The sequence below is a fragment of the Phyllostomus discolor genome, chromosome 9 (assembly GCF_004126475.2).
Source record: "Phyllostomus discolor isolate MPI-MPIP mPhyDis1 chromosome 9, mPhyDis1.pri.v3, whole genome shotgun sequence".
Lineage (NCBI taxonomy): Eukaryota > Metazoa > Chordata > Mammalia > Chiroptera > Phyllostomidae > Phyllostomus > Phyllostomus discolor.
Genome location: NC_040911.2, coordinates 47,166,311 through 47,192,811, shown reverse-complemented (window position 1 = coordinate 47,192,811; position 26,501 = coordinate 47,166,311). Strand labels below are relative to the sequence as shown.

Below are 26,501 nucleotides of genomic sequence, written 5' to 3'. Positions count from 1 at the left end.
AACTGATACTGTGAGAAGGACTCAGGCTGTGAGAGATGGTTGGAACTGAACTATGACCAGGAATGCTGAGCTGTCACTTCTGAAGGACATTGCTGTCTTGGTGCAGGGGCTCTTGATACAGGAATTTGGAGCTTGGTGCAAGCTCTTTCCCTCTGGGCTTTTGGCATTTGGAAATTCTGGGCCACTGGCTCTGCTCCCCACATGAATGGGAGTACTTGTGAGACCAAGAGATGCAGGGCCTATCAAGGGCTTTGAGCCCACAGAGGATGGAAGCCTGGATGGATGCCTACTCCTGAATGGAAGCCTACTCCTAGAAGCCCATACCCTGGATCATGGTGTCTCAGATGCTGGACACCATGATCCAGCATAGCATGGCACATGGTTCCTGGACCACTACATGGAGAGGCTGATAACAGAGCACCCCAGATCCTGAAGGAGAAAGCTGCTCTGACAGGATGGTGACTCTGAAACCCACAAGTGTACATTCCAGAGAGCATGGAGATCTGTTTGTGTGACTGGCTTAAGGATGGATGAGGACATGGGGAACTTCTGGGACTGATTTTGGCTTGTAGCCTTTTGGGGAGCAAGAGAAGTTCTGGGTCTCATGGGAGAGAAAGGCTGTGAGCATGAGTGCCCTCAGCACCCCCAAGGTTGGAACCCTGTTAATAAAAACCTGTTTCCTTCAACACAAATCATTGATTCATATAAGATCATCTGTACCCATATAAGAGCACCAAGTGGCTGAAATCCAGTTTACCAGGTTATAAAGGGAAAAATGGGGAACGGGGAATTAGTATTTAATGGGTACAGAGTTTCAGTTTGGGAAGATAAAAAGAAAAGTGCTGGAGATGGGTGATAGAGATGGTTGCACAACAACATGAATGTACTGAATGTCACTGAACTGTACATTTAAACATGGTAAAAGAGGGTAAATTTTGTTATGTTTTTACCTTTGAGTGGAACAAATTATTTACACTATGTTAAAATGAGGCTATCCAGAGCCATGTGCTGTTTAATTAAGAACTATCCTCACCCAAAATAGACCTTTTATTCTCATCTATAGTTATTTTTCTAAATTGTTTAACTTAGAAACTGCTGACCGAATACAATTCCAGTTCAATTTCTTTCACTGTGTCTCAGAATCCACTGTTTAGAAGCTAACTGGAAACCCAGTTTAAGCCTCAGCACAGTCACACAAGGGAGATGTAGTGAGGGAGAGCATCGTCAATGACCGTCTGATAACTGCACGTCTGGCAGCACCTCACTATGGGACGCCTGAATGAGATACTCAAGGACAGTTAAACTGTTTTCCATTCCTGATTTCAGTGACTAGAAATACTGAAAATAAACTAAAATCATGCCAAATTCAATGACCCCCTTCAAATTTTAAGTGTTAGTTTTCATTATAAAGTTGTACTTTTGTCATAAAAATATTTAAAATAGAAATGATACGACAGTTATCCCAAATCTTACTGTGATGACAAAAATTGTTGGTATTTTAATGGATTTCTTTCAGCTTGCTTTTTTAATCTATTTAAATATTATATGAAGATCTGTATCTTCTGTTTCTTATTTGGTATCATTTAAAAGAAAAAATAATTAGACCTCACAGAGAGTACAAATTAAGCTAAAAGATGAATTCATACTGAATTACTCTGCAAATTACTCAATAATAAAAGGAGGACATTTCCTGAACCCTGGGCCAGGTCCAAGGCTAAGTTCCTAAAGTAGATTCTTTTGTCTCACCTGGTCACAACCCTATGAGGCAGGTTCTAACATCTTTCTACAGCTGTCACTGACCACCACCCCACTCCTTCAGGAGAGCTCATCCATACCTGTCTTTGCACCTACTCTTCCCTCCATCCCAATAATTCAGCCTCTATGGCCAACTTGTCCCTGGCTGGATTCCAGTCTCTGCTCAGAGAGCCTGTTCCTGCCCACCACTCCCATCACTTGTTAAGCCCTTATCCTGATTCAGGCTTTCTTCACAGCCCTTAGACTGTCCACAACTGCATTACACGTCTCTCTGCTTACTACCTGACTGCCTGTCTCCTCTACAGAATTGGCAGGCAGGCAGAGACTCTACTACTGCAGCTCTGTCACTCCACAAACAGATTACTAACATTACATACGTTGATGGTTTGTGGATGAGGAGTCTGAGAAAGTGAGAGCTTCAGAGCTTACAGCTCTGCTTTCTTGAAACAAGAGAGCAGGCATCTGACCTGGGCCAGGCCAGCAGCTCCCACTAGTGTTCCTGTGCATTTCAAGATCCAAAGAGTTGCCAACTGGGATGAATACTAATCCCCTTCCCAGATGATGTGCTCACGTGGGAAGATTACTCTATGGCACTTAGAAGAGCAATAAATGGAAGCTATTTCTCTCACCTAGAAGCCTGAGACAAGTTTAATCCCTCTGACCTTCAGTCTTCTAAGGTATAAAAGAGAGGTAATGCCACCTAGTCTCTCATAGTCATCATGAGGATCAAATGATATACAGCAAAAAAGCAAATTCTGTCGACTGCTAGGAGCCATTTACATGTACTGGATTACTTTAGTTTAAAAAGGAGCATGATCATAATATGCTACACTGTGCAATCTAGATGTTTTTGCTCTTTTTTTTTAAGGTAAAGCATACAGGAAAGCTGAATTTGATGCTATAATGTACTGAGTCTGATGAGCTAAATTTTGTATTACTTTTTAAGTATTCATTTCCAGAAAGTCATTAATAAATGATGGAAAACATAGTCTTAAATGGTATAATTTTTTGTTAATCCAAGAACAATCTTACCATGCTGAGAACATGCAGTGCACCAGGGAGGGGATCCTATCTGGTTCATTCAGTGATGAGTCCTAAGAATCTCTACCAGTGCCTATCACATAGCAGGTGTTTAATAAATATTTGTTGAATGTTGATAAAATTCTAAGAATGAATGAGATAATTAGACAACTGTCTGAATATTCTGTGCCAAAAATGTTACTCACTAGTTACACACTGATATTTAAGTAGAGAAACTATCTTTTCAAGCCTTTTTTATTAGTCTTTTCTTCAGTCACTAAGCCCTGTATAAGCCCCAAAGTATAAATAAGTAGGGAAATCTTCCCTAGAAAGAGGAACATGCATGAAGAATGGACCCAAAGAGAAAATTCCAATTCCTCTGTCTGTCAATCCATCATTTCCCCAAAAGTGAAACCGACTCTACACAAACACAGACAGTCATTTTTTTTCTATTTTCTGGGTCATCACACTAAGAGTGCAGAGCACTCTTCTATCCCCCGCACTTCCCCCTGCCTTTCATATGGCCTCCCAGAGAGGTGATTCATTCCTTAGTCATACCATTTCCATAAGGATCAGAAACAACACCACTCCCAATTTCCAATATGTAAAGCTCAGATGTGGGAGGCTAAATGAGCTTCCCCTAGACACATGCTATACTAGCAGGAAAGCACTAAGCGTAATGTTTCATTTTCCCAGCACCAGGACCCAAATTCACTTAATTATAGCCTTTTTAGAGGCATGATATCTTAAGGGCACCATGTAGGCAGAAATAAATATCAATTTTATGGGTATCAAATGCTTCTGGCCATAAGCTATCTTTATATTTTTATATTATAAATAAAGTTGTTATTTATTTTTTAAATATAAAACAGGGTCACATATTCTTATACATAAGCCATGGGATTTGTAAAATATCCATTTTATAGAACCAAACACTAGTTCACTACTATAGTTTAATAAAATATAAAAACATCAATCATATCGTGACAAACAAGTGATATCACCATAGTTTAATAAAATAGAAAAACATCAACTATATCATAACAAACTTATTATCTTATATTTCTATAGGTTCAAAGTCTAAAATGGGTCTCACTGGGCTAATAGCCACCTTTCTCACTAGACTGTAAGTTCCCTGGATGCAGGACCTGTGCACTTTCTGTCCTCATTCTGAAAACATACTAAGTTCTACAAATCGTGCTGTGTGTGTGTTGAGGATACAAAGATGCCCTTTGTACCAGACTATGAATTTCCTATAGTCTGGTACAAAATCAGATACATCAGTACTTCTCAGTAAATGAACATTGAATTAAGTTATGTCAAAGGTTCAGGAATGTCAATACAACAGTAAAGTTTAGAATAATGTAATTTTGAATTCTATCTTCTTTTCCATACGTCATGTAGAGTAAGGTGACAGGCCTTATCATTACAGAAAACTATTGATTTTATTACATTAGGTTTTGAATTTGGAAGTATCTATAACTTTGTAAGACAAAAATCTTTTAACTGATGTTAAGTAAATAACTTGAGAACATTAAAAAAATCAACTATTGTCAAAGTGTGTAGGTGTTTTTATATCATAAACCCTTCTTAATCTAATCTGATAATTAATATATATATATTACAGTATATAAAGTGCCAGCATGAACCAGTGCTAACAAAATGTACCTGGTTGTTAACTGGTTACTACATCAAGGGTTCTTGCACACAAAGTGGCAATCCTTATGACTAAATTTGAGAAAGTTCCCCCCTGCTAATGGAGATCAATTAATTGTAAATTAACCATTTGTGGCATAGTTTCACCATCAGAAAAATTGTATGATTCAAAGCTAGCTGCAAAAGTATAACTATTGTAACATAAATGTTGACTTCAAATACAGAAATGTAAGTGATTTGGTGTCTGTCTGCCCTGCATATGCATTTCCAGAGCCAATGTCACAGACTCAGAGTAGTTATCCAGTCAACTTGTATAAAGCTCCAGACTGTAAATTTTTAAAATGTGGCTAAAACTAACCTCACACATGAAGAGAAAGAAAAACAAACCCTACACACTGCAGTACCTATTTCAAAGTACACAGTAAAAGTAAAATTTGAATTAAATTTAGAAATTAGTATAAAAATTTTAGTCTCTCACTGTCATAATTTTTAAATTCATCTTGACAGATTATTTGATTCTTAGAATCACAATAGTTTCAACAAGAATTCTGTTACTAAAACAATAAAGAAAATCACAATTCTTTTAATAGACAGCAAGTTTATGCGAAAGAGAAAATCCTAATCATCATGTTTTTTCTTACTGATTTTAATAGTCCAATGTTTGCAAAACATACAACCTGAAAGTGAGGCAAATGTGAAATAATGTTTGCATATTAATAATCATAATATAAGCATAGAAAACAGTAACAATACAAATGAAGAGTCCAAAGCCACATATACGTGCTGGTGCCAAAATGATTTAAGACAGAGGTTAACAGTTTTCCTGCAGAGAGCCAGACAGAAAATACCCCGGCTTTGCGGGCACTGCCGCATCTGCTGCAACTACACATTCTGCTGTGGTAGCTTAACACCAGCCACAGACAATGTTTAACAAATGGGCATGATTGTGTGCCAATAAAATTTTGTTTATGGACACTGAAGTCTAAATTTCATGTGTCACAAAATATTATCATTATTTAGATTTTTCAACCATTCAAAATGTAAATACCATGCTTAATTTGCAAGCCATACATAAACTGGCAGCAGGCTGGATTTGCTCTGCAGGACACAGCTTGCCAACCCCTGGTCCAAGGCATCACAGAACCAGCCTACACATGTGAGACCAAGTACAAATACACATGCAAGAACAAATCCAATAATATTTTACATAAAGGTTTAAAATATTAACCTTAAAGAGTTAAGATGGTATCTGATTTTGCCACCTGTTTATCCTGAGAAATTCATAAAACTAGTTTCTGCCCTGGCTGGCATAGCTCAGTGGATTGAGCTTGGGCTGCGAACTAAAGAGTCGCAGGTTCGATTCCCAGTCAGGGTACATGCCTGGGTTGCAGGCCATGGCCCCCAGCAACCGCACATTGATGTCTCTCTCTCTTTCTCTCTCTCTCCCCCTCTCCCTTCCCTCTCTAAAAATAAATAAATAAAATCTTAAAAAAAACAAAAAAAAACCTAGTTTCTGTTTTAGTGTAAAAGGATCACCTTTGGAATGTTTTGGAAAAGAATAAATTATGGTATATACATTAGTATATTAATGGAAAGGAGGGAGGAAGAAGATAAGAGGAAAGGCGGAGAAGGAATAGGAGAAAGCCCTTGAACCTAAATATTAATTTAAAACTCAAAGCTATATACACATTTTGAAAACTCAGTTTAAAATTCATACTTTAGGATACCATATGCTAATTTGTAAGATGATAATTACTTCTAACGATGATATTTCACTGAGAATTTAACTTCTCATTTTAGGTGCATAGGTCAGCTGGGCACTAGTCCATATCCTTTATAGCATATTGGGCTTTTGGTGAGAAGACAGCTCTTAGAAAACTCTCAGCCATATATAATATATATAGTATGTATATATACGATATCACATATAAAATATATATAGTGTGCATATACAAAACTATATACCATTTAAGATTGTTCACTAATTGCATTTTTGTAACTTTCTTTTCCAAGTAGGTAAGTTCTGAGGGAGAAAGAATAATTTCTTATAACCCTTCGTCCTCCACCATAATTAGCATCACGATTACCAAATACTAGGGCTCAAAAAAACTTTTAATGTCTAAACTTTGTTTAATACATAGCAGGAAAAATACTAGCATTTGAAGTTCTATATTAAGGCAAAAATTTAATCCTATGGAATAATTATCAATGGAACAATTATCACATTTCAACTAAAACGTGTTTCATCTAGGCTATGCCCACAGGCATAGAGAAGTAGAGAAACTGGACCGCTCACCTTTCCCCATCTTCCTGCTGAGACCCAAACCACCTGAATGTTCCAACAATGACTTATAACCTGTTCGGGAGTGGGGGCTGAAGGCACACCATTTGTAACTACCAGAAATCATATGGAACTGAAAAAGTGTTAGAATATGTAATATTCAGAGATATTAAGCTACAAAAGGCTAATATTCATCACCAAGTGTTCTATTAGTCAACAGATAAGAGTAAATTCAAGTATAATATCTAAATACCCTTACTTCATTCTTTCACAAGCCAGAGAGCCTTCAAAAACCAGATATTTGGAAAGTTGCTTCCCCTCTGTTCCCTCAATTACTCAACTGATTGTTTCAGAATACAATTGGTTTTTGATCTTTAATACCATTTTTGTAATGGCCTCTGCTAGGGTCCCATCATTTCTGTATTTAAAACTTGGACAACTTGGTCTGAGATTGCATTATGGGACATCATGGGAAAAAAAGGGTAAGATGGTGACAAGAAGCAATTCTTCCCCTTTGTAAGGGGAATCTTGTAATTGTCTAACAAAAATAGAACCAGTGGAAGCTGAAGAAGATACTGCAATATGGGGTTACTGTGTAAAAGTCAATTTTTCCAAGTTGGGCTGCAATCTAAAGGACGACAATAATAAAATCAACTACCTAAGGTGAAAAATTACAAATTGTTCACCAAATTAAAATACATAAAGAAAGTCTGTGTAAACTCTGGTGGAGAAATCCACGAGGACTAAATCTGAGTACCCTTCTCAGTAGCACAGCCTCATCCACCTCCAGCCTCTCTGGGCACAGGCTGGATCCCCTGCAGAGAACAGCTGACACTGACCAAAAGGCCTTCAGGGTGAAAAGCTGTTTGGAAAAGCAAAGCTCTGCAGGGGAGCACTGTTCTGCTCCTCTTTTTCTCTCTCCCATAGTCAACAAGAATAAAGGCAGGAACCTGAGAAAAAACAACTGAACTACCACTGATTCAAACAAGTCATATTCAAAAAGCACACATATGCACAAGAAGAGACAAAAAAGGAGACTGTCAGCCATCAGTAGGTAACCAAGAGGTAGAACAGTTTTGGAGTTCAGTAAATCCATAAGGAGCTCAATGTCCCTCTCTTTGAAGTTTTAATGAACTGAATGTGGGAAAGAGATGGCAAGAAAACGGTGGGTATCATAACTGTTAGAGCTGAGACAAGAACAACAATGGACTCTATTTCATGTTTAAAGATACCTTTACAAGATTACTAAATGTAATTATTGCTACATTTAGGTGAATTAATAAAGAACTTTACAGTCACTAAAAAGTACAAAAAATATTTTACCTGAAATCCAAATCAGAATAACATATTTTATAGTCTGAATCCACAATGGGGCACATTCTTCACCCCATCTATAAAATGAATCTGCAAATCTACAATTTAAAAAATGTCCAAGATCACATCCTGAACAGGGTGTCCACTAAAATAATCAGGTTTCAATGTGATTAGAAATCACTAACCATTGTCTTCTTATTCTTCCTTCTGAATATAAGGTAGAATCCTTGCTGGTCTTCAGTGGAACAAAATGTTATTCATCAGAAAATTTACTAAGCACTTATACAGGGGTAAGAGTATCCACATGTATATATTACCATTTTGTCTGCAGAATGCTTTCAAGATATCTGGCATCCTCTCAGATCTTCCAGGTGCCAGGCAAGCCCCTGAGGACAGTTTAAGTTACCCCCCAAGGTCTCCAATTTGTGATTGAGATTTTGTAATTTCAATTCCCCACCTAGAGTTCCATTCACTAGACACATCTGCCAGAAGAGACATCAATCTAGTTCCCATATCTGCCATTTGGGAAAGGATTACTTGGGAAATACCCATTAATCTAGCTCAGGTGTATCCAAATGTAAAGGGAAGTAAGCTTTAATTAGTTTCTAAAGAAAGAGAGACAAAGTAATCTTTGTAACTGGTCCTCTTAATTGTAGTAGCATTTTCATTACTCTGCCCTTGACCGCCACACTCAAAAACCAACACACTCATTCAACCAATACCTAGTGAATATTTACTGTGATCAAGAGTCTTGTGAACCTCTGATCAAACAACAACAAAAACCTCAGAACTAAATGCAAACCTGATGGCATCCATGGATCAAAAGTTGGTTTGGTCAAGGTGTTCACCTGCTCCCAGTTGAAATCATCATCTTCAGCTTGATTATATCCACATGTGCTATATGGCTCATCAAAGAGGCAACCTCCTAAAATGTAACAGAATGAAAAGTAATGTAAATAACGCCAGATCTCTGAAAAATCTATGATGATTACAAGTAACCATAAACTTACTTGATGCTAACTAAATTTGATTTGACCTTTGTTCTGGAAAGTGGATCTTGAGCCTAGTGCACCCTTGCTAAGCACTAGCCCAGTATTACTTGACTAGTATATTATACTGTTCACCACAAAGAACCAATACTTGTAAAATCCAATTCAAAGTAAGACCTAAGCAAATTTATAATTCATATTTCTGGATTCATGGGAATTTGAAATAATTGATCTTGTGTTCAAAACTTTAATAGAACCACCTAAAATGTTCAATGTATTTTCAATAAAAAAGCCATTATAATTTGTCCCCCAGAATTAAAAGTGAAATGTTTTCATCACAACCCTGCCGTAACTGTAGGGAAACAAAATGCATAGAGACCATGGACATAAATTGCAAAATATTTTACTAAGGATTATTCTAAGTCTAACTTAGAAACTGGTTTTACATTAATACTTTAGATATTTGAGGTCTCAAAATTAAAAGAGATTATAAATTTGCTTAGAGTCCACACTTTCTAAAGGCAAGAATAAATTATAAATTAAAAACTAAACATGTGGTAAATATCTGCTAAACTTTGGTGCTAGAAATGAGGCTACTTAATTTTTTTTAAAAAAAGGATAAAACAAAATGCAGCATATATAAAGAAATTCAGCTATTTCAGCACCCTGGGGCACCCTGATGACTTTGAATCCCAACCTACATCCTTAAATGTCTCCTGTTTCCTTGAATTATTATAGTATTAAATATTTCCCCCAATGTTTCACATTTCAAAAATAAATTATTAAACTGACCATATCAATTACAGTATATTATGAAAAGTCTGCTAACCATTATGTAATGGTATTAATTGTATGAATTATAATTACTTGTCAATGGTAAAAATAAAGGGTTTTGGTAAAGAACACACAAAAATATGAGCATTATTACACTACCTCTGCAATGTACGCCCTGGCAGCAAGATAAATGAAAGAACAACTGCACAACCTCAGAGGTAAAACAGATGTTGGAAGTCACCTGGCCAACTGCCATCCAAATGCTTATGTCAGTTCTACAGCCTTCCAGACAGACAGACAGACAGCTATGAACAGGTGAGGCACTTAGAATTTTAAAAAGCATCTCTACCATGTAGACCAACCCCCTTTATGAAGGCCCAAACTCTGCTTTTTAAAATGTCTACTCATTTATCTTAGCTCTACCCTCTGAAGAAATAGTAAAAAAAAAAAAAAAAAAAAAAACCCTCAGCTTACACAAGAAAGCTGATTATTTGGAAAGAGTTGTCATGCTCTAAGTCTTCACTTCTCTAGGCAAAACATGCTTTGCTCCCCCCATTTCGTCCTACTGGAAGGTAGGAAGACATTCACCATCCTGGCAGGGGTTCTCTGAACACTCACAGGTTTATCAGCACTTTTCCTAAAGAAGGACTCCCAGAACTAAATTTACCTGGCTACTCCCCTAGACCATGTGCTCTTTCAGCAGTCTGAGGAGAGTACTGGTACCTTTTGAGTTTCTAGGGGCTTGAAACCCCCAATACGAGCCTAAAATTCCCATCACTGCCATTGAGTCACTTCTCCTCGCTTGTGCAGGTGACATTCTGAATGCAAACATAGGACATGCATTTATCTTCATTAAACCCCATCACCTGTTTTCAGTGCATCACTCCATCCTGTTTAGAATTTTTAGAATCCTGATTTTGTTATTCAGGTGTTAGCCATCCTTCCTAGGACTTGGGTCATCTGATAATTTGATAAGCATGCTTCCTGTATCTTCCTCCAAATCACTGATTAATGTTAAATAGGGCAGAGTCAAGGGACCTCGGACCTTTTAAAAGGCCTCTTCCAGCTTTCTAACTTTCTCTTAGTTGGAAGCTCCAGGCACGATGGTGAAATTAGCAGCTTTGGATACTGTCTTCTGTAACACACTTAACAAAACCAGTCAATTAAATAATCCACTGGGAACAGAAACACACTACAAAAATACAGCATCAACTCAATATTTCAGCTTGACAGTAAGTGGTAATTCAAACTTTCCTTTCATTCAGTTTTAACAAGTTCAAAGAACCATAGTGGATTTGTTTAAAGGACATAATACTAACAACTTTCCAATTTTGGGTAAGAAATGTTAGAAGACTATGTAAACATGTATGAAAAATATTTTCCCTTGGTTGCAAACCCTAAATTTCATGTAGAAAACAGCTTCTGTACTGTAGCAATAAATCCAAACAGCAGGTAACACTAATAATGTTCAAAAAAATAACCATGAATTTAGACAGAGAAGGAGCCCACTCGATGAAAACACAGATAACATGCTGATGGAAGTCCTGCAGTGAAATCCTCAACAGTGAGAAAGAGCTGTAGGCACCCACAAAACAACTCAAGGCTGGTCAAAGATCTCGTTTATGAAGCAACTGTTGGCACTGCAGATATAACCAAATGTAAGGGGAAGAAAATGCACAGCTGACAGCAACTCCAAAGACTAAGCAATGCTGGTGCAGGGATATAATTTTCCAATTGCATACAGCTATTTTTATCACTTGAAAGGAAACATAAAACGTATCATATTGTTCTTTCTGGACCCATGTATGATTATCAAACCACTAAAAATGGGATAGACTATGAATTTCCTATTGCCATAAGCTATATCCCCCTGTATACCAATTTTCAGATCTACTGGCATTCATCCAACAGATGAGAGACCTTAAAATAGCAAAGGTGGTTTAATGAGCTAAATGAGATGAGATTAAGGTAAAAGATATCAGAATTGAAATAACCAATTTGAGAGTGAGCAAATTAAACTTTTGGGCTTTAAGGCAGCTCTGTGTGTGTGCTGGTGGAAGCAAATGGGTTCTGGGGGCAAACGTCTGGCACATCCCCATCCTTCCTCTCCTAGCTTCGTGACTGCAGACAAATCACTTGGCACTCTGAACTCTGATTTCTCTACCTGTGAAATGAACATGTACCTCATGTGGTATTTCTAACCATTCAGTTACACAGCAAATGTAAAGTTAGTGCAACACAGTGTCAAGCATATTTAACCGTATCACTTATCATTAGTTCTTAAATCCTTATTACCATATATACCTCATGCAGAAATTACTCTCATGAGTTCATTTCATTGCAAACAGTTGGAATATATAATTGGAAGTTTTAAAGTGTATTTCATACAAAGGTAAAGAGAGCCAAGCATTCCTGCAGGCACACTCCTGTGGGGTCCTCTGTGGAGCATGTGGGAACAAAAAACAGAGTGCTGGCCAGGTTTTTGTAAATGCTGTGGGGCCAGTGAGAACATGATAAGGAAGCAAAGTCTGCTGAAACTCACTGAAGTGAATGAGTATTTCCAAAAAGTAACTCTCCCTGGTTTTTAGAATAACACAGACTGCCATCATACATAGGAATGTATCAGCAGCAGGCTTGACAAGGTTTGCACAGAATTGTCTTACTTAGATCGATGCCCAAGAGCTCATGGATGGACTATATTCCTTTGTCAAATTAAAGTAAATTATTTTTCTTTGTGGAGGGAAATCAAGCCTAAACCAAGTCATATATAAGGTGGAGAAAAGGTGATGAAAGAAGGGTGGGGCAGTGACTGCATCATTCATATTCTCTCTCTCACACACACACTCACACATGTGTATGTACTCACATGCCCACATTAGTCCTTGAGCAAGAAAGGCTTTTCCTTAGCAAAATGTGAATGCAACACACTGCAATGTGCTAAGTGAATACTGCATTGTCATGCAAAAGGAAGTATCAATGAATGTCAAATTCTCAGGCAGTCAACAACAATGGTGACTTCTGTACTGGAATGATGACTGCATAGCCTATTCCAGGACACTCTCTGCTACACAATGACATAAAATTAAATTAACAAATATAAAAACAAAGTTTAAGTTAAAAAGCAAGGAAGGTGAGCAAATAAAAAATAATGACATTATACCAGGAATGCAGTGAGGACTCAACCATCACAACCAAGTAATAAAAAAATGTCACCAGGTTCATTAACTGGAAGTTAGCCACAAATTTCATTTTGAGTTTGGGGTAGCGAGGGCAAAGAGAAAAATATGATTGATTACATAATTCACAGTATCTATGAGATAATAATATTAATATTAAAACTATTAGGGGATAATATTTACTGACGACTTGTTTAATCCCAATGTCAACCATAGAAGATAGACACTATGATCTTCATTTTACAGATACAGAAACTCAGACAAATACGATGGAGCAAAACAGTCTGTTCAATAAACGGTGTTGGGAAAACTGGACAGATATATACCCAAAAAATGAAACTAAACTACCGACTTACACCATACACAAGAATAAACTCAAAATGGATAAAAGATTGCAATGTAAGTTGCAAAACCATAAAAATCCTAGATGAGCCCTGGCTAGTGTGGCTTAGTGGATTGAGTGTTTGTCTGTGAACCATAGGGTTGCCGTTTGATTCCCAGTCAGGACATATGCCTGGGCTGTGGGCCAGGTCTCCAGTAGAGGGCACATGAGAGGCAACCACACATTTATGTTTTCTCCTCCCTCCTGCCCCCTTTCTCTAAAAATAAACAAAATCCTTAAAAAAAGTTTTTTTTTAAATCCTAGAAGAAATATAGACAATAAAACTTTGGGCAGTAAAATCTCAGACATCTCTTTTAGAAGTATTTTTGCTTATTTATCCCCTTGAGCAAGGGAAACAAAAGAAAAAATAAACAAATAGGACTACATAAAACTGAAAAGCTTTTGCACAGCAAAGGAAATCATCAACAAAATGAAAAGGGAACCCACTGAATGGAAAAATGTATTTGCCAGTGATATATCTAATAAGGAGTTACTCTCCAAAATGTATGAAGAACTTACAAAACTCAACACCAGAAAGACAAACAATCCAATTAAGAAGTGGGCAAAGGACCTGAACAGACACTTGTCCAAAGAGGACATGCAGATAGCCAATAGAAATATGAAAAGATGCTCAATGTTACTAATCATCAGAGAGATGCAAATTAAAACCATAATGAGATGAGGTGTGACATCTCATACCTGTCAGAATGGCTATCATCAATAAATCAACAAACAACAAGTGATGGTGAGGATGTGGAGAAAAGGGAACCCTAGGGCATTATTGGTAGGAATGCCAACTGATGCAGCCACTGTAGAAAACAGTATGGAATTTCCTCAAAAAATTCAAAATATAACTGCCTTATGACCCAGCAATCCCACTTCTGGAAATATATCCTAAGAACACCAAAATACTAATTCAAAAGAATATATGCACCCCTATGTTCATTGCAGGGTTATTTACAATAGCCAAGATTTGGTGACAGCCCAAGTGCCCATCATTAGATGAGTAGGTAAAAAACAGTGGTACATTTACACAGTGGAATAACTTGGCCATAAAAATGAAGGAAATTTTACCCTTTGCAATAGCATGGATGAAACAGAAGATTATTATACTAAAAGAAATAAGCCAGTCAGAGAAAGACAAATACCATATGATCTCACTTATATGTGGAATCTAATGAACAAATAAACTGATGAACCAAATAGAAACAGAGGCATGGATATATGGAACAACAGACTGACAGCTGTCAAAGGAGAGGGGGGAGAAGGGAATGGATAAAAGAAGGTGAAGGGGTTAGCAAAGAAAAAACATATATACATAACACATACACACATACACCAGTGTGTACACCATACACCAGTGTGGTGATAGCCAGAGGGAAAGAGGATGGGGGTAGGTGGAAGTTGGAAGAGAGTGGGAAAATGGTGATGGAAAGCGACTTTGCTTGGGGCAATGGGCACCTAATGCAGTGTGCAGATGATGTTTTAATGAGTTGTCCAGTTGAAACCTGTATGGTTTGCAAACCACTGTCACCCCAATAAATTCAATCAATAAAATATATGATGAAGATACATCAAAAGAAGAAAAAAGGGGAGAAACCTATTTGCAACAAAACATGACAATGATTCTGCATGCCTTATAGTGAAAATGCCTATTTAATCTTGGGATTAAAGGTCCTCTTCTTCAGGAAAGTATCTTGATTGACCAGGCCTAAGCAGAAGAAATTTTGCTAAATTAACAAGATGTAAGGTTTACTCTTGGTGGGTGAAGGACATAGGAGCTCTGGGGGCACCAGTGCTCTTAAAAGAACAAAACCTAGAATCAAAATGTCACTTGGACAAATGTCATTTGTCATAATGAGTATTTAATAAACCCTATTTGAAGGAAGGGAGGGAGGAAGGGAGGGGAGGGGAGGGAGGGAGCGAGGAATGAAGGAAGGAATTAAGGAAAAGAAACTAAGGCACAGAGATCACACAGCTTATACAGGGTCTCAAAGCTAGAAGATAATAAGGAGAAATCAGAACCCAGGAATCCTGTTTTGAAAGCCCATATTCTTAACACTATGTGATAGTATGTTCCAAGCTGAAAGTCAAAAGACACAACCACCCTGGCCAGGGTGGCTCAGTTCATTGGAGCATCATCCCATAACCAAACTGTTGGGGCTTCAATTCTAGTCAGGGTACGTATCTAGGTTGTGGGTTTGATCCCCAGCCCAGGTATGCATGATCCCTGGTTGGGGTGCATGCGGGAGGCAACCAATCAATGTTTCTCTCATTCTCTTTCTGTCTCTCTGAAAGCAATGAAAAAACTGTCCTCGGGTAAAGACAAAAAAAATTAGAAAGAAAAGAAACATAACTATTCCTAATCCAGAGAGAACTATCTTCCCAGGACTCTGGTAAGAAACAATCAACATAAGTTACTAAACAGAGCCCTCAACAGCATCCACCCGAACGGAGTAATAGCTTTTAGGGTCTATTTAGTAAAATGATATGATAGCAAGCATGCCATCCAAGTTTGATTCAATAAACTTGATTTTGTGAGAGCTCAGTGCATTCTAAGGTGAAAACTGTAATATCCCTCAAAATGGCATTATGAATATTGTTTCTCTCAACAAAGTCAGTGGACTGCTATAGTTTGTGTATTTACTCCCCAACTAAAAATGCAACTGGTCTATGCTATTGCTGAAGCATAGAGCCATGTGCTTCTGCAAGTACATGAAACAATGGTAGGCCAGATATTTTTTCATGAAAACTGAAGAATTTTAAAAGAACAGGTATATGTAAACCTATAGGCAGCATAGGAATTCTGCTCAAAGGTAATTTTGATTATAACTGAGTCTTAGTCATTTTGGTATTCCCTAGCATTGGTGCATGACAGGCTCCCAATAAATGCTTTTTAGAAAAATGAGTAATGAAGTCCCCAAAATTTTATGCAGAATTTGGCTGCAATAATTTGGCCTGAAAATTTTTAAAGAAATATAATGTGATATCCATCTAACAATGAAAACAACTTTAATACAGCCTCACAAAACATCTAGCCCTGCCTGCATGTATTCCAAAACAAATCAGCTACAAATAAATGTGACTAAATCACTGAACATGTTAATTTTTTCTTATGGTTGAAAAGTATAAGCCAGTTCAATGTTAATGAAGTCCTCACAAATTATAGCTTTTACTTTAGAAAGATTGAACTCTTTTTTTTTTCCCTGGCAATAACTAGATAGCAAGGCTAGTTGTCTATAAAGGTCATTCTTGATTTATGAAAATAAAATATTATCATTTGCATATTGGAGGGAATTTATCTTTCTTCTTGCTTTAGAGTAGCAGAGAATTATTCAGTAGATCCAAGAATAGTATGACATAATTAACATAGAAACTATAAAGGAGAGGATGGTCCACATTTTCCCCAAAGAAAACCTTTAAGATCTTTCTTATGACCATTTTATATCCTACTGAAGTCCCAGGCATGGAAAGAAGATAAAGAAAAATAAATAGAAGATTAGAGGCCACCATTTAGAGCAGTACTTAAAAATTTTTTGATTATAACCCACTGCCTTGACCCAGGAAATGCATATGTACATTTTACAAATCAAATTTATCTATACTGGCATAGCATACACTGATTTTTTTTTCATTTCTGTCTGATTGATGTTTGTAAAAGGAGGGTCTAGGTCTACTCTGACTTCACAATCCTTCAAATACTGTTGCCTGTGGTCTTTAAGATTTGTGGTTAGATCCATTACCTAGGACTATTTATTCAGCTTGAAGTTACCAACCAACACTACTATGTGAGAGCCCTGTGAAGGCAGTCAGAGTGCAATCTGTGATCTACAAGGTTCTCTGGCATTAACAGCTACCATTTCATGAACATCTGTCATGTGCCAGCCAGATTCTGATTAAGGCAATATATAGTAATTCCTTCATTTATTACTCACAACCAGTATGTCTGATTCAAAGAATGTGTTACATAACAAAAATCATGCAAATGTTTACATATATTATTTAATCTTAAAAACTCCAAAGGCAAGAATCAATGTTCTGCCCTGGCTGGTGTGTGGCTCAGTGGATTGAGTGCTGACCTGTGAACGAAGGGTCACCAGTTCGATTCCCAGTCAGGGCACATGCTTGAGTTGCAGCCAGGTCCCCAGTAGGGGACACACAAGAAGCAACCACACATTGATGTTTCTCTCACTCTCTTTCTCCCTCCCTTTCCCTCTCTCTTAAAATAAATAAATAAAATCTTTTTAAAAATAATCAACATTGCTTGTGTCAGTTATCAACATATTCCCTCAGCTCTTCAAAGAAATTCACATTTCTTTGCTTGCTCTGCAAAAAATGTGTCCAGGCCTTCTAATTTTCCTGTCCTAATCATTAAGATGTTAAGCTTTGACAGTAGACAGTTCTGGAAAGGACTGCAGGGAGAAGTGGGCTGCCAGGCCTCCTCTGAAGTCTCATCAGCACTCGAGACTTCTCCAGCACAGGGTTCTCAATGTGCAGGTCTTCCCAGTGCTCTGCTGCTCTAGTGTGTGCTGGCCAGCAGAAAGCAGTTTGCTCAGCACCCACTCAGAGGATGCTGTAGCACCTCCAAAGGATACCTTCCATGAACAGCTTTCCCAGCCACCCTAGAGGGCACATTGTTATCAGTGTGTCCCCACAGTGACCCCTGTGTCACCCACTGAGCCACAGTCATAGCCGGGATCTCAGCTGTAGAAGGATCTCCTCCTTTGAGCTCTACTTCAGTGCTGAAGCAGTAGCTGCCCCTCATGTCTGCTACTCCTTTATTCTTTAGAGCTCAAGTCACTTCATACTAGCCAATTTCTTATATTTTAATCCACTGTTAATTATTCTGTATAATAAACTTTTCCTGTTCAAATTAACATATGCTTCCTGTCTTCTAATTGGATCTTGATTGATACACCTATTTTTACAAATGGTCATTTGGAGTGGTCAAATACCTTGCCCATCATACAGAATTAGGTGTAGAGCCAGCAGTTGAACTGAGGTCTGTGTGCAAAGTTCATACTCTTTCTAGCCCACACATTATCACCTTTAAGCCACCTTTATAAAGTAAATAAACACCAACATGCACTATTTATGTACTAGTTATTACATGAATTGCATTGCAAATAAGGCCCTGATTCTAAAAAGCCAGTGGAGGACAATCAAATGTTAATTTCACAAACTTATTTATAAGATACAACTCATTTTGAGTTCCAACTTTAACAGGTTAAATTGACATACTCTAGCAATGGTTCTTGTTATAATTACAGTCCATTTAAGGCTATTTTGTAAAAAGACTGCAATACTCCTTGAGGAGATTTCTAGAACATATTTCTCATTTGTTCTAAATACAGAATGACCCCATTTAAGACAGCCTTTATCAAATGCAGGAAGTATTAAATGTGTCTCTCTACAGACAGGGCAGATCAAAAACTAGTGTTAAAGTACCCCCCAAAAGAATTGATGTTATTATATGTCCCATTTTCCTAAAATACATGTAATCTCAGGTGGCCCTATCCATTTATTTCAATTTTAAAACAGTGAGATAAAAGGCAATAACCTACACATTTCAAAGGGTAAACAGAAAGTGAGCTATAATATACATTATTGTTTTAAGAGTTAAAAAATACAAACCAGCCCCAATATAGCAAAGCCACTGCTTTTTTCTTATAAATCAATCCCAGTGATATCTACATTTAATTGCCTGCCACACAATGGAAGTATATAATGCCTCTTAAACTTTGAGTACCCCAGTGATGGTTAGTGAATCAGACACTAAGCATTATAGAAATGCTCTTCTACATAATTTAATCTAGCGAGCAGTTTTTACACGCTGCACAGGCATTTAAATGCCTAATGTTATGCACTATTGTAAAAGTGTCATTTGCCAGTACACATATTTTACATAATTCAAGGGAAATGAGTTGTCCTGTTCTTAAAGTTTCTGTGGCTTTTATACTTACTGGGTACCTCATTTCATATCAACCTATTGATTCCTGATTTTAAAAAAGACCTGACTGTAGCAAATAACCATATTTGCATTGACTTAAATCTATTTTTAAATGGATAATATTGTTACTTCTATTCCTAAACATTACATGGATATAGCAAAATGATTAGGGACCTGTCTCAGTTTTCCACGTACAAATAAGTACTTCATAGTGTTGCTACAGGATTGAATTAAACCATTCAGGTATTCCCTGTTAGTTTGATCTGCTTGAACACCCATGCTCTTACCATCCACACCAATACTGAAAACTACAGTGTGAAAAACAGATGTTTGCTTCTATCATAATAAGAGGAGTAAAAACAGAAAACAAAATGACAGAATATCTGCAAGAACTGTTGAGGGCAGTAGATGATCAAATCTAGATCAGTATTTATCAACTGATCTCAGAGAGAGGCCTGTGTCCGGAGTCTCGCAATGGACTGGTGGCTCTCAAAGTGAACCCGCAGCATCACCTAGGAACATGCTAGAAATGCAAATTCTCAGTTCCCAGCCCTGAACTACTGAATCAGGAACTCTGGGGTGGTGTCCAGCAATCTAAGTTTTGACAAGCCAGACCTCCAGGTGATTCTACAGTGCATACTAATGTTTGACAGGTATCATTCTAGACTGACCCATTTAACCAGAATCTTCTGGGAGCTGCCCCAGGAATCTGTGGTTTTAAAAAAGTTCCCAGAATAATCTAATTATTGACCTATTTTAGAAGTGCTCTAGATTGGTAGTTTCAAACATTTTAAAGAAAGAATCAAGTATTTTAAAAGGTACAACCATACTATGTTTAATTATTTATAAATTACATAATGTAGTACTCTACACATGCAGATAATTACAGATATACATAAAACTGACCTTTAAAAGGACAAACTAGAAAGTAAATATGAATTGATATTCATATATTTTTCCATACATCAACAGACTGTATTACACTCCTAAAAGGGTGTGGAAAAAGCCTTTGGAGATCACTGCTCTAAATCAGGGGTCCCCAACCTCCCAGCCACAGACCAGTGCTGGCCTCACAGCAGGAGGTGAGCTTGAATGTAAAGCACTTAAATCATCTCTAAATCATCCCCCAACCCCAGGTCTGTGGAAAAATTGTCTTCCACAAAATTGGCTCCTGGTTCCAAAAAGGTTGGGGACCACTGCTCTAAATAAGTCTTTTTAGTCACAAATATCTCTCAGGTGAGTAAGGGCAACAGAATAATAGTTTAATCAGAGTGTTCCATGATGTAACTTCATTCTAAGAAACTCTCAAACTGTAATTTTTATCCAAGTGGAACTACTCAACAAGGAGAGATACCCTGGGTAGAAAACAATCCTGGTTGTGAGTCAGAATACCCCAAAATTAATTAAAAAATAGAATTTCATTTTATGCCCAGTAGCATACCCACCAGCTTGGTATGATTTACAAAAATCCATCTTTTGAAGATTTTATTAGCATAAAACCATTATCTCAGACAGCTGATAAAATAACTCCTGAGCCAACCAATATGCAGTAGGGCCAAGCCATGCTCTTCAGCTTATGACAGCCAGCCAACTGTTTGTTTTCACTGGGTGCTGATTAACCTAAACTCAGCTAAGTGCACTTCCCTCAGCGAACAATTTTTCTACATACCACATTCATTGATAGAATCAAATTATAAAAAAATTAAATGTAATTTTCTGTATCCTCTTGGTAAAACATTCATTCTAATTTCCTGTCATTAGGAGTACTTATTCTACAACAAAAATTGATAACTTGTAAGGCTGACTGTACTTAATTGGAATCTGAGAACTAGGTACATTAAGTCCTAGATCTGTCAGCTAACTATTCTATCTTTGGATGAGTCACAGATTGTGAGTCTTGCTCCCTGTGTGAAAAGGGAATATGCATGTATCATATCATCAGTGCAATTAATATACATGATTTCAACAATGACAATGGAAGGTTATGATAGGGAAGTCTTTCATTTAGTCCAGGAGCCTAACAACCAGATGCCCCAATGAGCTGCAACTGAGAAACAAAAGGGACGAACTGGTACCTCCCACTCCAACCCATCAGTCACTGTTCCTTATTCCTTCATGCCTCTCTTAGTGTGCATATCTCGTTGGGTTCAGCATGCTTCTCAAGTATAAAAATCTAAATTTTTTTGAGAAACAGTATGCTGGTATTCATCACAATAGTTCCCTAAAGGATTTCCAGGGGGCAATTTTGAACAAAAGCAAATACCTGAGAATTAATGCCCTATAAAAGATATGACTCTTTTTGTAATGCTTATTACCTATTTCCCAGATTGGTGGTGATGGTTGAACTTGGTGATGAATGTAAAAGTGTACTCACTTTTTCAAGATGATGAACTTCAAATAGAGCTACACCTGTGTGTGGTGCATACTATCTGAAATAGGAAATTAAAGTGATAGGATCTGTTTATCAATGTTGCCTATATTGCTCGACAGCACCACAAACCAGAGGCTCAAGCCAAAAACCTGGAGTTCACCACCTTTCCATTCAACATCTTACTCCCCCCTCCAGCAACTTCCTAAATGGGTCTCCTATCAGTTTCCTATTCCCACCAATACCACAGTTTGAGTTGCACCAACACATTGAACTTGACCCACCCCATCACTCTATGTTCTGCTCTCTCTAGTATATCCCACACACTAATAAAAACTAACATTTTACAAAACACACAACTGAAAATAGTTTCTCCCTACTTAAGACTATTCATCAGCTCCTCACTGCCCATGGGATAATGTTCAAATATTATTCTGTGACATGAAGTTTTCCTGACTTGATACCTGTCTACCTCTTTAATTTCTTAGCACCACTGCTCTCTTATAGTATATTTTGGTACTTCCTGACCATCTGCAGATTCACCCAACGACCATGCTGCCCACATGCCACATGTCTGCCTCTGCCATCCCTGTACCCCCACCCCACAGTCTGGCTGGCAAACTCCTGATCACTGTTCAGATCCCAGCTCACATGCCACCTCTCCTGGGTACCTGTTGCTAATTCCTTTCCACAGGAAAAATCAATCACTACTTCCTTTGTACTATCACTGCAAAATACATAGGGCTTCTAGATGTTCTTATCACCTCAAACCTCACTATGAGTGTGGACATGCTTGTCTTTTCTGCTGCACTGTGAGCTCCTGGGGCCTGGACAATGTTCCTTTCGCCTATCTACCTCCAGTCCTAGAAAGGTGCTGCTTCTCATTAAGTACCTACTGTAAAGAGTTTTGTACAAAGATAATAACAAAAACAGTTTACCACTCTATCTTTGTTAGAAAAAAGCACTGAATAAAAAGGATTAATGAACTCTATTCACTAACCACTCTGGCTATACCAAGGAAAGAAGAAATTCTGATTCTAGAGTAAATCTTGCCTTTTTCATCTGACTCACAGGCATCACCTTTCCTGCCTCCTTCTCATTTAGTGCCAGGCATTATGCCTGGCACTGAGGAGAAAGGCAGAGGGAGTCAGAGGAGACACAGAGGGGGAAAGGAAGGGGTTAAAAAGAAGAAATACGAAAAATGATGTAGAAACCAAGGAGAAAAAAAAATCCTGAAGATCTATCCCTAAATGATCCAGATTAAAAACAAAACAAACAAACAAAAACCCAGAGTGTCAGCAACTAGAGGCAAGAATCTAAGATATCCATGGCCTGTTATTCTAAGAATCTGCATAATAAGGCTGTTATTTGGCAGACCTCAGCATAAGTCAACAAAAGCATACATATTTCCTGTGTATCACACTAGAACTCTGTTTTAATGTCTCAGTTATTTGTGTTTGATTTTATGTTCCAAATGTGAAAAGAATGTTCATGATTACATATTATATATCTTTCAAATTTATGAAACATAAAAATGGTGAATACTTATCAATGCAAACTTCAATTCTCAGGTCATAAAGAAAGTATACTTTGAGGATAAATAATTTATTATATGATATTTTAAATTAGGAAGCTGGGTTTCATGCAAAATTCTACAAACTAAGAGCAATATTTATATAGCACAAAATTATTATAAATTGGCTTTCCTTCCAATCATCTTACAGGACCAATTATTTATTAAAAGATAGGGAACTAAGAACATTAACCCTTCTCAAGGTCAATACAGCTAGAATGTCCTTCCTTTTCTAACTGAGTGTTTTCTCAGTTTTTCAGAAAGTACTGTGTTTCCACTTACTAAAGAGAGCATGTGGTCTGAGAGCAGACGGTCTGGGTCCTAGTCCTGTCCCTTCCCATGTGTGGAGTAGGACAAGGCAACCAGCTGACAATTGTGAAGATATGATGGAAAGAATGTACATTTGCCATCAAAAAGACCAATAGTGAGTCCCAACTCTATTAACTTAAAAGCATTCCTCATCCATTTATCTGTAAAACCATCTACCTTCTGGAATATAATAAGGATTAAAAACTTGCATGTGTGTGTTTATACATATACATATATGAAATATTAATATATTATATTACCCACCTATCTACCTACCTACACATCTTCCTATTTATCCACTATATATCTAGTAAATAGGTAAATGTTGGTGCCCTTTTCTTTCTGGTCTTCAGTTTCTGATATATATAAAATAGCATGAATGAGTGAGATACATCATTGGTTTTTCAAACTGAGATGTTCAGAGTGATCCTTAGAACCCTCAGATACCCCCAGATTGTAAAGGTGAGCCCTCTGCCAGCCTTCCTAAAACCCTGCTTCAATCTGATGTATTCAACTCTTATTTACGTTAAATGTTGGGGTTCCTCAGACAAAAAAAGACTTGTACCACAAAAAGTTATTATTTAACAATGTTTGACAACTTCAGGTCTAGATGATCTCAAAGGTAATATTTCCATTCTGAGAATACATGTTTTGTTATATTTTCCTTCTCTTAAGTACAATACTTTTTTATAAGGAATATAATGAAGGTTAAAATGTGTTAAGTATCAGATATACAGTTTGGGGAAACTGATTATAATGTAAAACTTATAAAATAATGTTAAAATAAGCAAAAATGATGGTTGAATTCAATGTTAAAGAGTGAAGAGAAGGCTTAGGAAGACATAGTAAGGAGGCAGAAGAAACCCTACTAACAGGAACACTGGCGCAACGGCTCCTCGCCTAGGAGGAGTGAACAACACAAAACCACAAGACCAGGCACCCGCTATTATCAATCCTAGGTAAGTTGGGGCTGATTTGGGGCAATTGGTCCTAAGTCAATCCGATGTTACTTCAGATTTGCCAGAACACTCTTTTTAGAGCATCTAATATAATTTCAGAAGGACTCTTCTCAAACCCACCACCTTCCTCAGCATCAGCTTACTAATATCAACAATCATTTGATTCAGTTTACATTTTTTAGTTTACACAAAGAGGATCAAAATATAAAACTCAAAAAATCTCTATATTAATATAGATCCATACAATCCTCTAGCCACTTCCACTCCAAAACATATTTTAGACCTATAATGTACAGACCCATGCAAGCAATCCACAAATACAAATAACTAGATATGAGATAGTTCTTATTTTGATAAAAATAATTTAAAGACACCAAGGATAGGAAAGGTTGATGGGAAATAGTTTCAAAACAAGGAAACATCAAATTCAGTGATTTCATAATATGACTGGCATGAGCCTTATTTGCTTCAGAAGCAATTCATTGAGGTATTTTAAATATAAAGCCAGAAGAGTAGACAGCATTGCTTCTCATGATGCTGTTTCTCCCCATATGGCTGACATTTTATAAGAAGCTGAGGTTACTGGGTTAATCAAAGTGTCACCATAAAGTTCATTTAAATCATCTGAGTGTATTACTATACACTTGATTACACAAGGCCTGGATCCGTCTTTCCTACAGAATGGTCCTTCAGTGAGCTTATTTTTGGCCCTTGGCCATGCTAGATACTTACTTTTAACAATATCTAACCTAGCACTGGGTAGCTGTGTATTGAGAATAAACCCTTGTAGATGAACATAATATTGACTAGGCTTAAGAAACAGTAACAATTCACAGGCCCAGAAATCTGTCTAGGGGAAACTTCATAGGCCAGGTTAATTCTGTAATGTTTAGGCCAAAAAACAAATGTGGAACTCTGGGAGCCAAACCCCACTGTTGAACAAGCCATGGCTCCCAGAGGACTGCTCTGCCTCAGCCATGCTGGGAAACACATCTCTGATCAGTGCCCTCCTCCAGAGTTACTGCATCCCGTTTGTGGTGCTGAGTTTGCCAGTATAAAAAATATACTAACTTTTTCCTGGGTTTAGGAGAAAAAGAGGGAGCAGGCACCACTTTTCGCCAATATACTTGACTGACATGAAAGTTCTTGAGCTGGGAGTAAAAACCAAGTTGCAGCAATACCATTTTTTCCTCCATAAATTTCATAAAATATCTATCATAGAAATGCAGACATGGCCTTAACCACAGGAGAGCAAAATGTGACACCATTACTGATAATTCTCAATATAGATCTTCATTATACTGAACTTTTATATACTGCTAACTTCAAAATTAAAAAATGAAACCCAGGGGAAATCAGAAGATTTAATTAGGTCAGAAAAAAAAAACTTGTTTAAAAAAAACTATAGAAGATAAATTGTTAAATCTCTAGATCCACCAAACATTACAGTATCTTCTTTAAACATTGAGATATTAACACAAACATAAATCCTGATTCATAAACTGAGTGGCAAGACTTCACTTTTCTAATGTGTTTACAACAGGGCTCCTGAAAACACCAACTTTCCCTTCATCACAAAATGGTTCTTTAAAGATTACCGTTCTCCAGTATTCCTGCCACAGCACTATCCTCCTTCTGTTTTACATACTTTTCTTCTACTCAGTGATTTATAAACTTTTGAGAATTTATGGATCCTTTTGAGACTCTGACCAGAGCATCCATGATGTGTCTCCCCAGGACAAATGGATAACATACACATTTTATAATTCCTTGGGTCTACAAAACTCTTAGGGATAATTCAGCATTTATTCAAAGGGCAGTTCACTGACCACCTGGGCCAGAATCACCCAGATGATTTCTTAAAGCAGGCCCTGAGCCCTACTCGACACATAAGGAATCAGAGTTGTTGGAAATGAGGTTGTGGTTCTGAATTTTAGATTGCTTCCTGGTGTTTCTGCTGCTGAGCAGGTAAGATCCCCTGTTATGGCCATATTC

The 26,501-nt window shown here is 37.4% G+C and overlaps 1 protein-coding gene across 6 annotated transcripts in view; it reads right to left on the bottom strand.

Annotated features, from left to right (window-relative positions):
• Positions 1 to 26,501, bottom strand: part of PTPRM (protein tyrosine phosphatase receptor type M) — an 801,251-nt gene that overhangs the window by 589,479 nt on the left and 185,271 nt on the right. For all 6 annotated transcript variants that reach the window (XM_036009302.1, XM_036009304.1, XM_036009303.1 and 3 more), the window contains exon 2: positions 8,829 to 8,951. In XM_036009302.1, the coding sequence (XP_035865195.1) occupies positions 8,829 to 8,951 (123 nt within the window). The remainder of the gene's footprint in view (positions 1 to 8,828; positions 8,952 to 26,501) is intronic.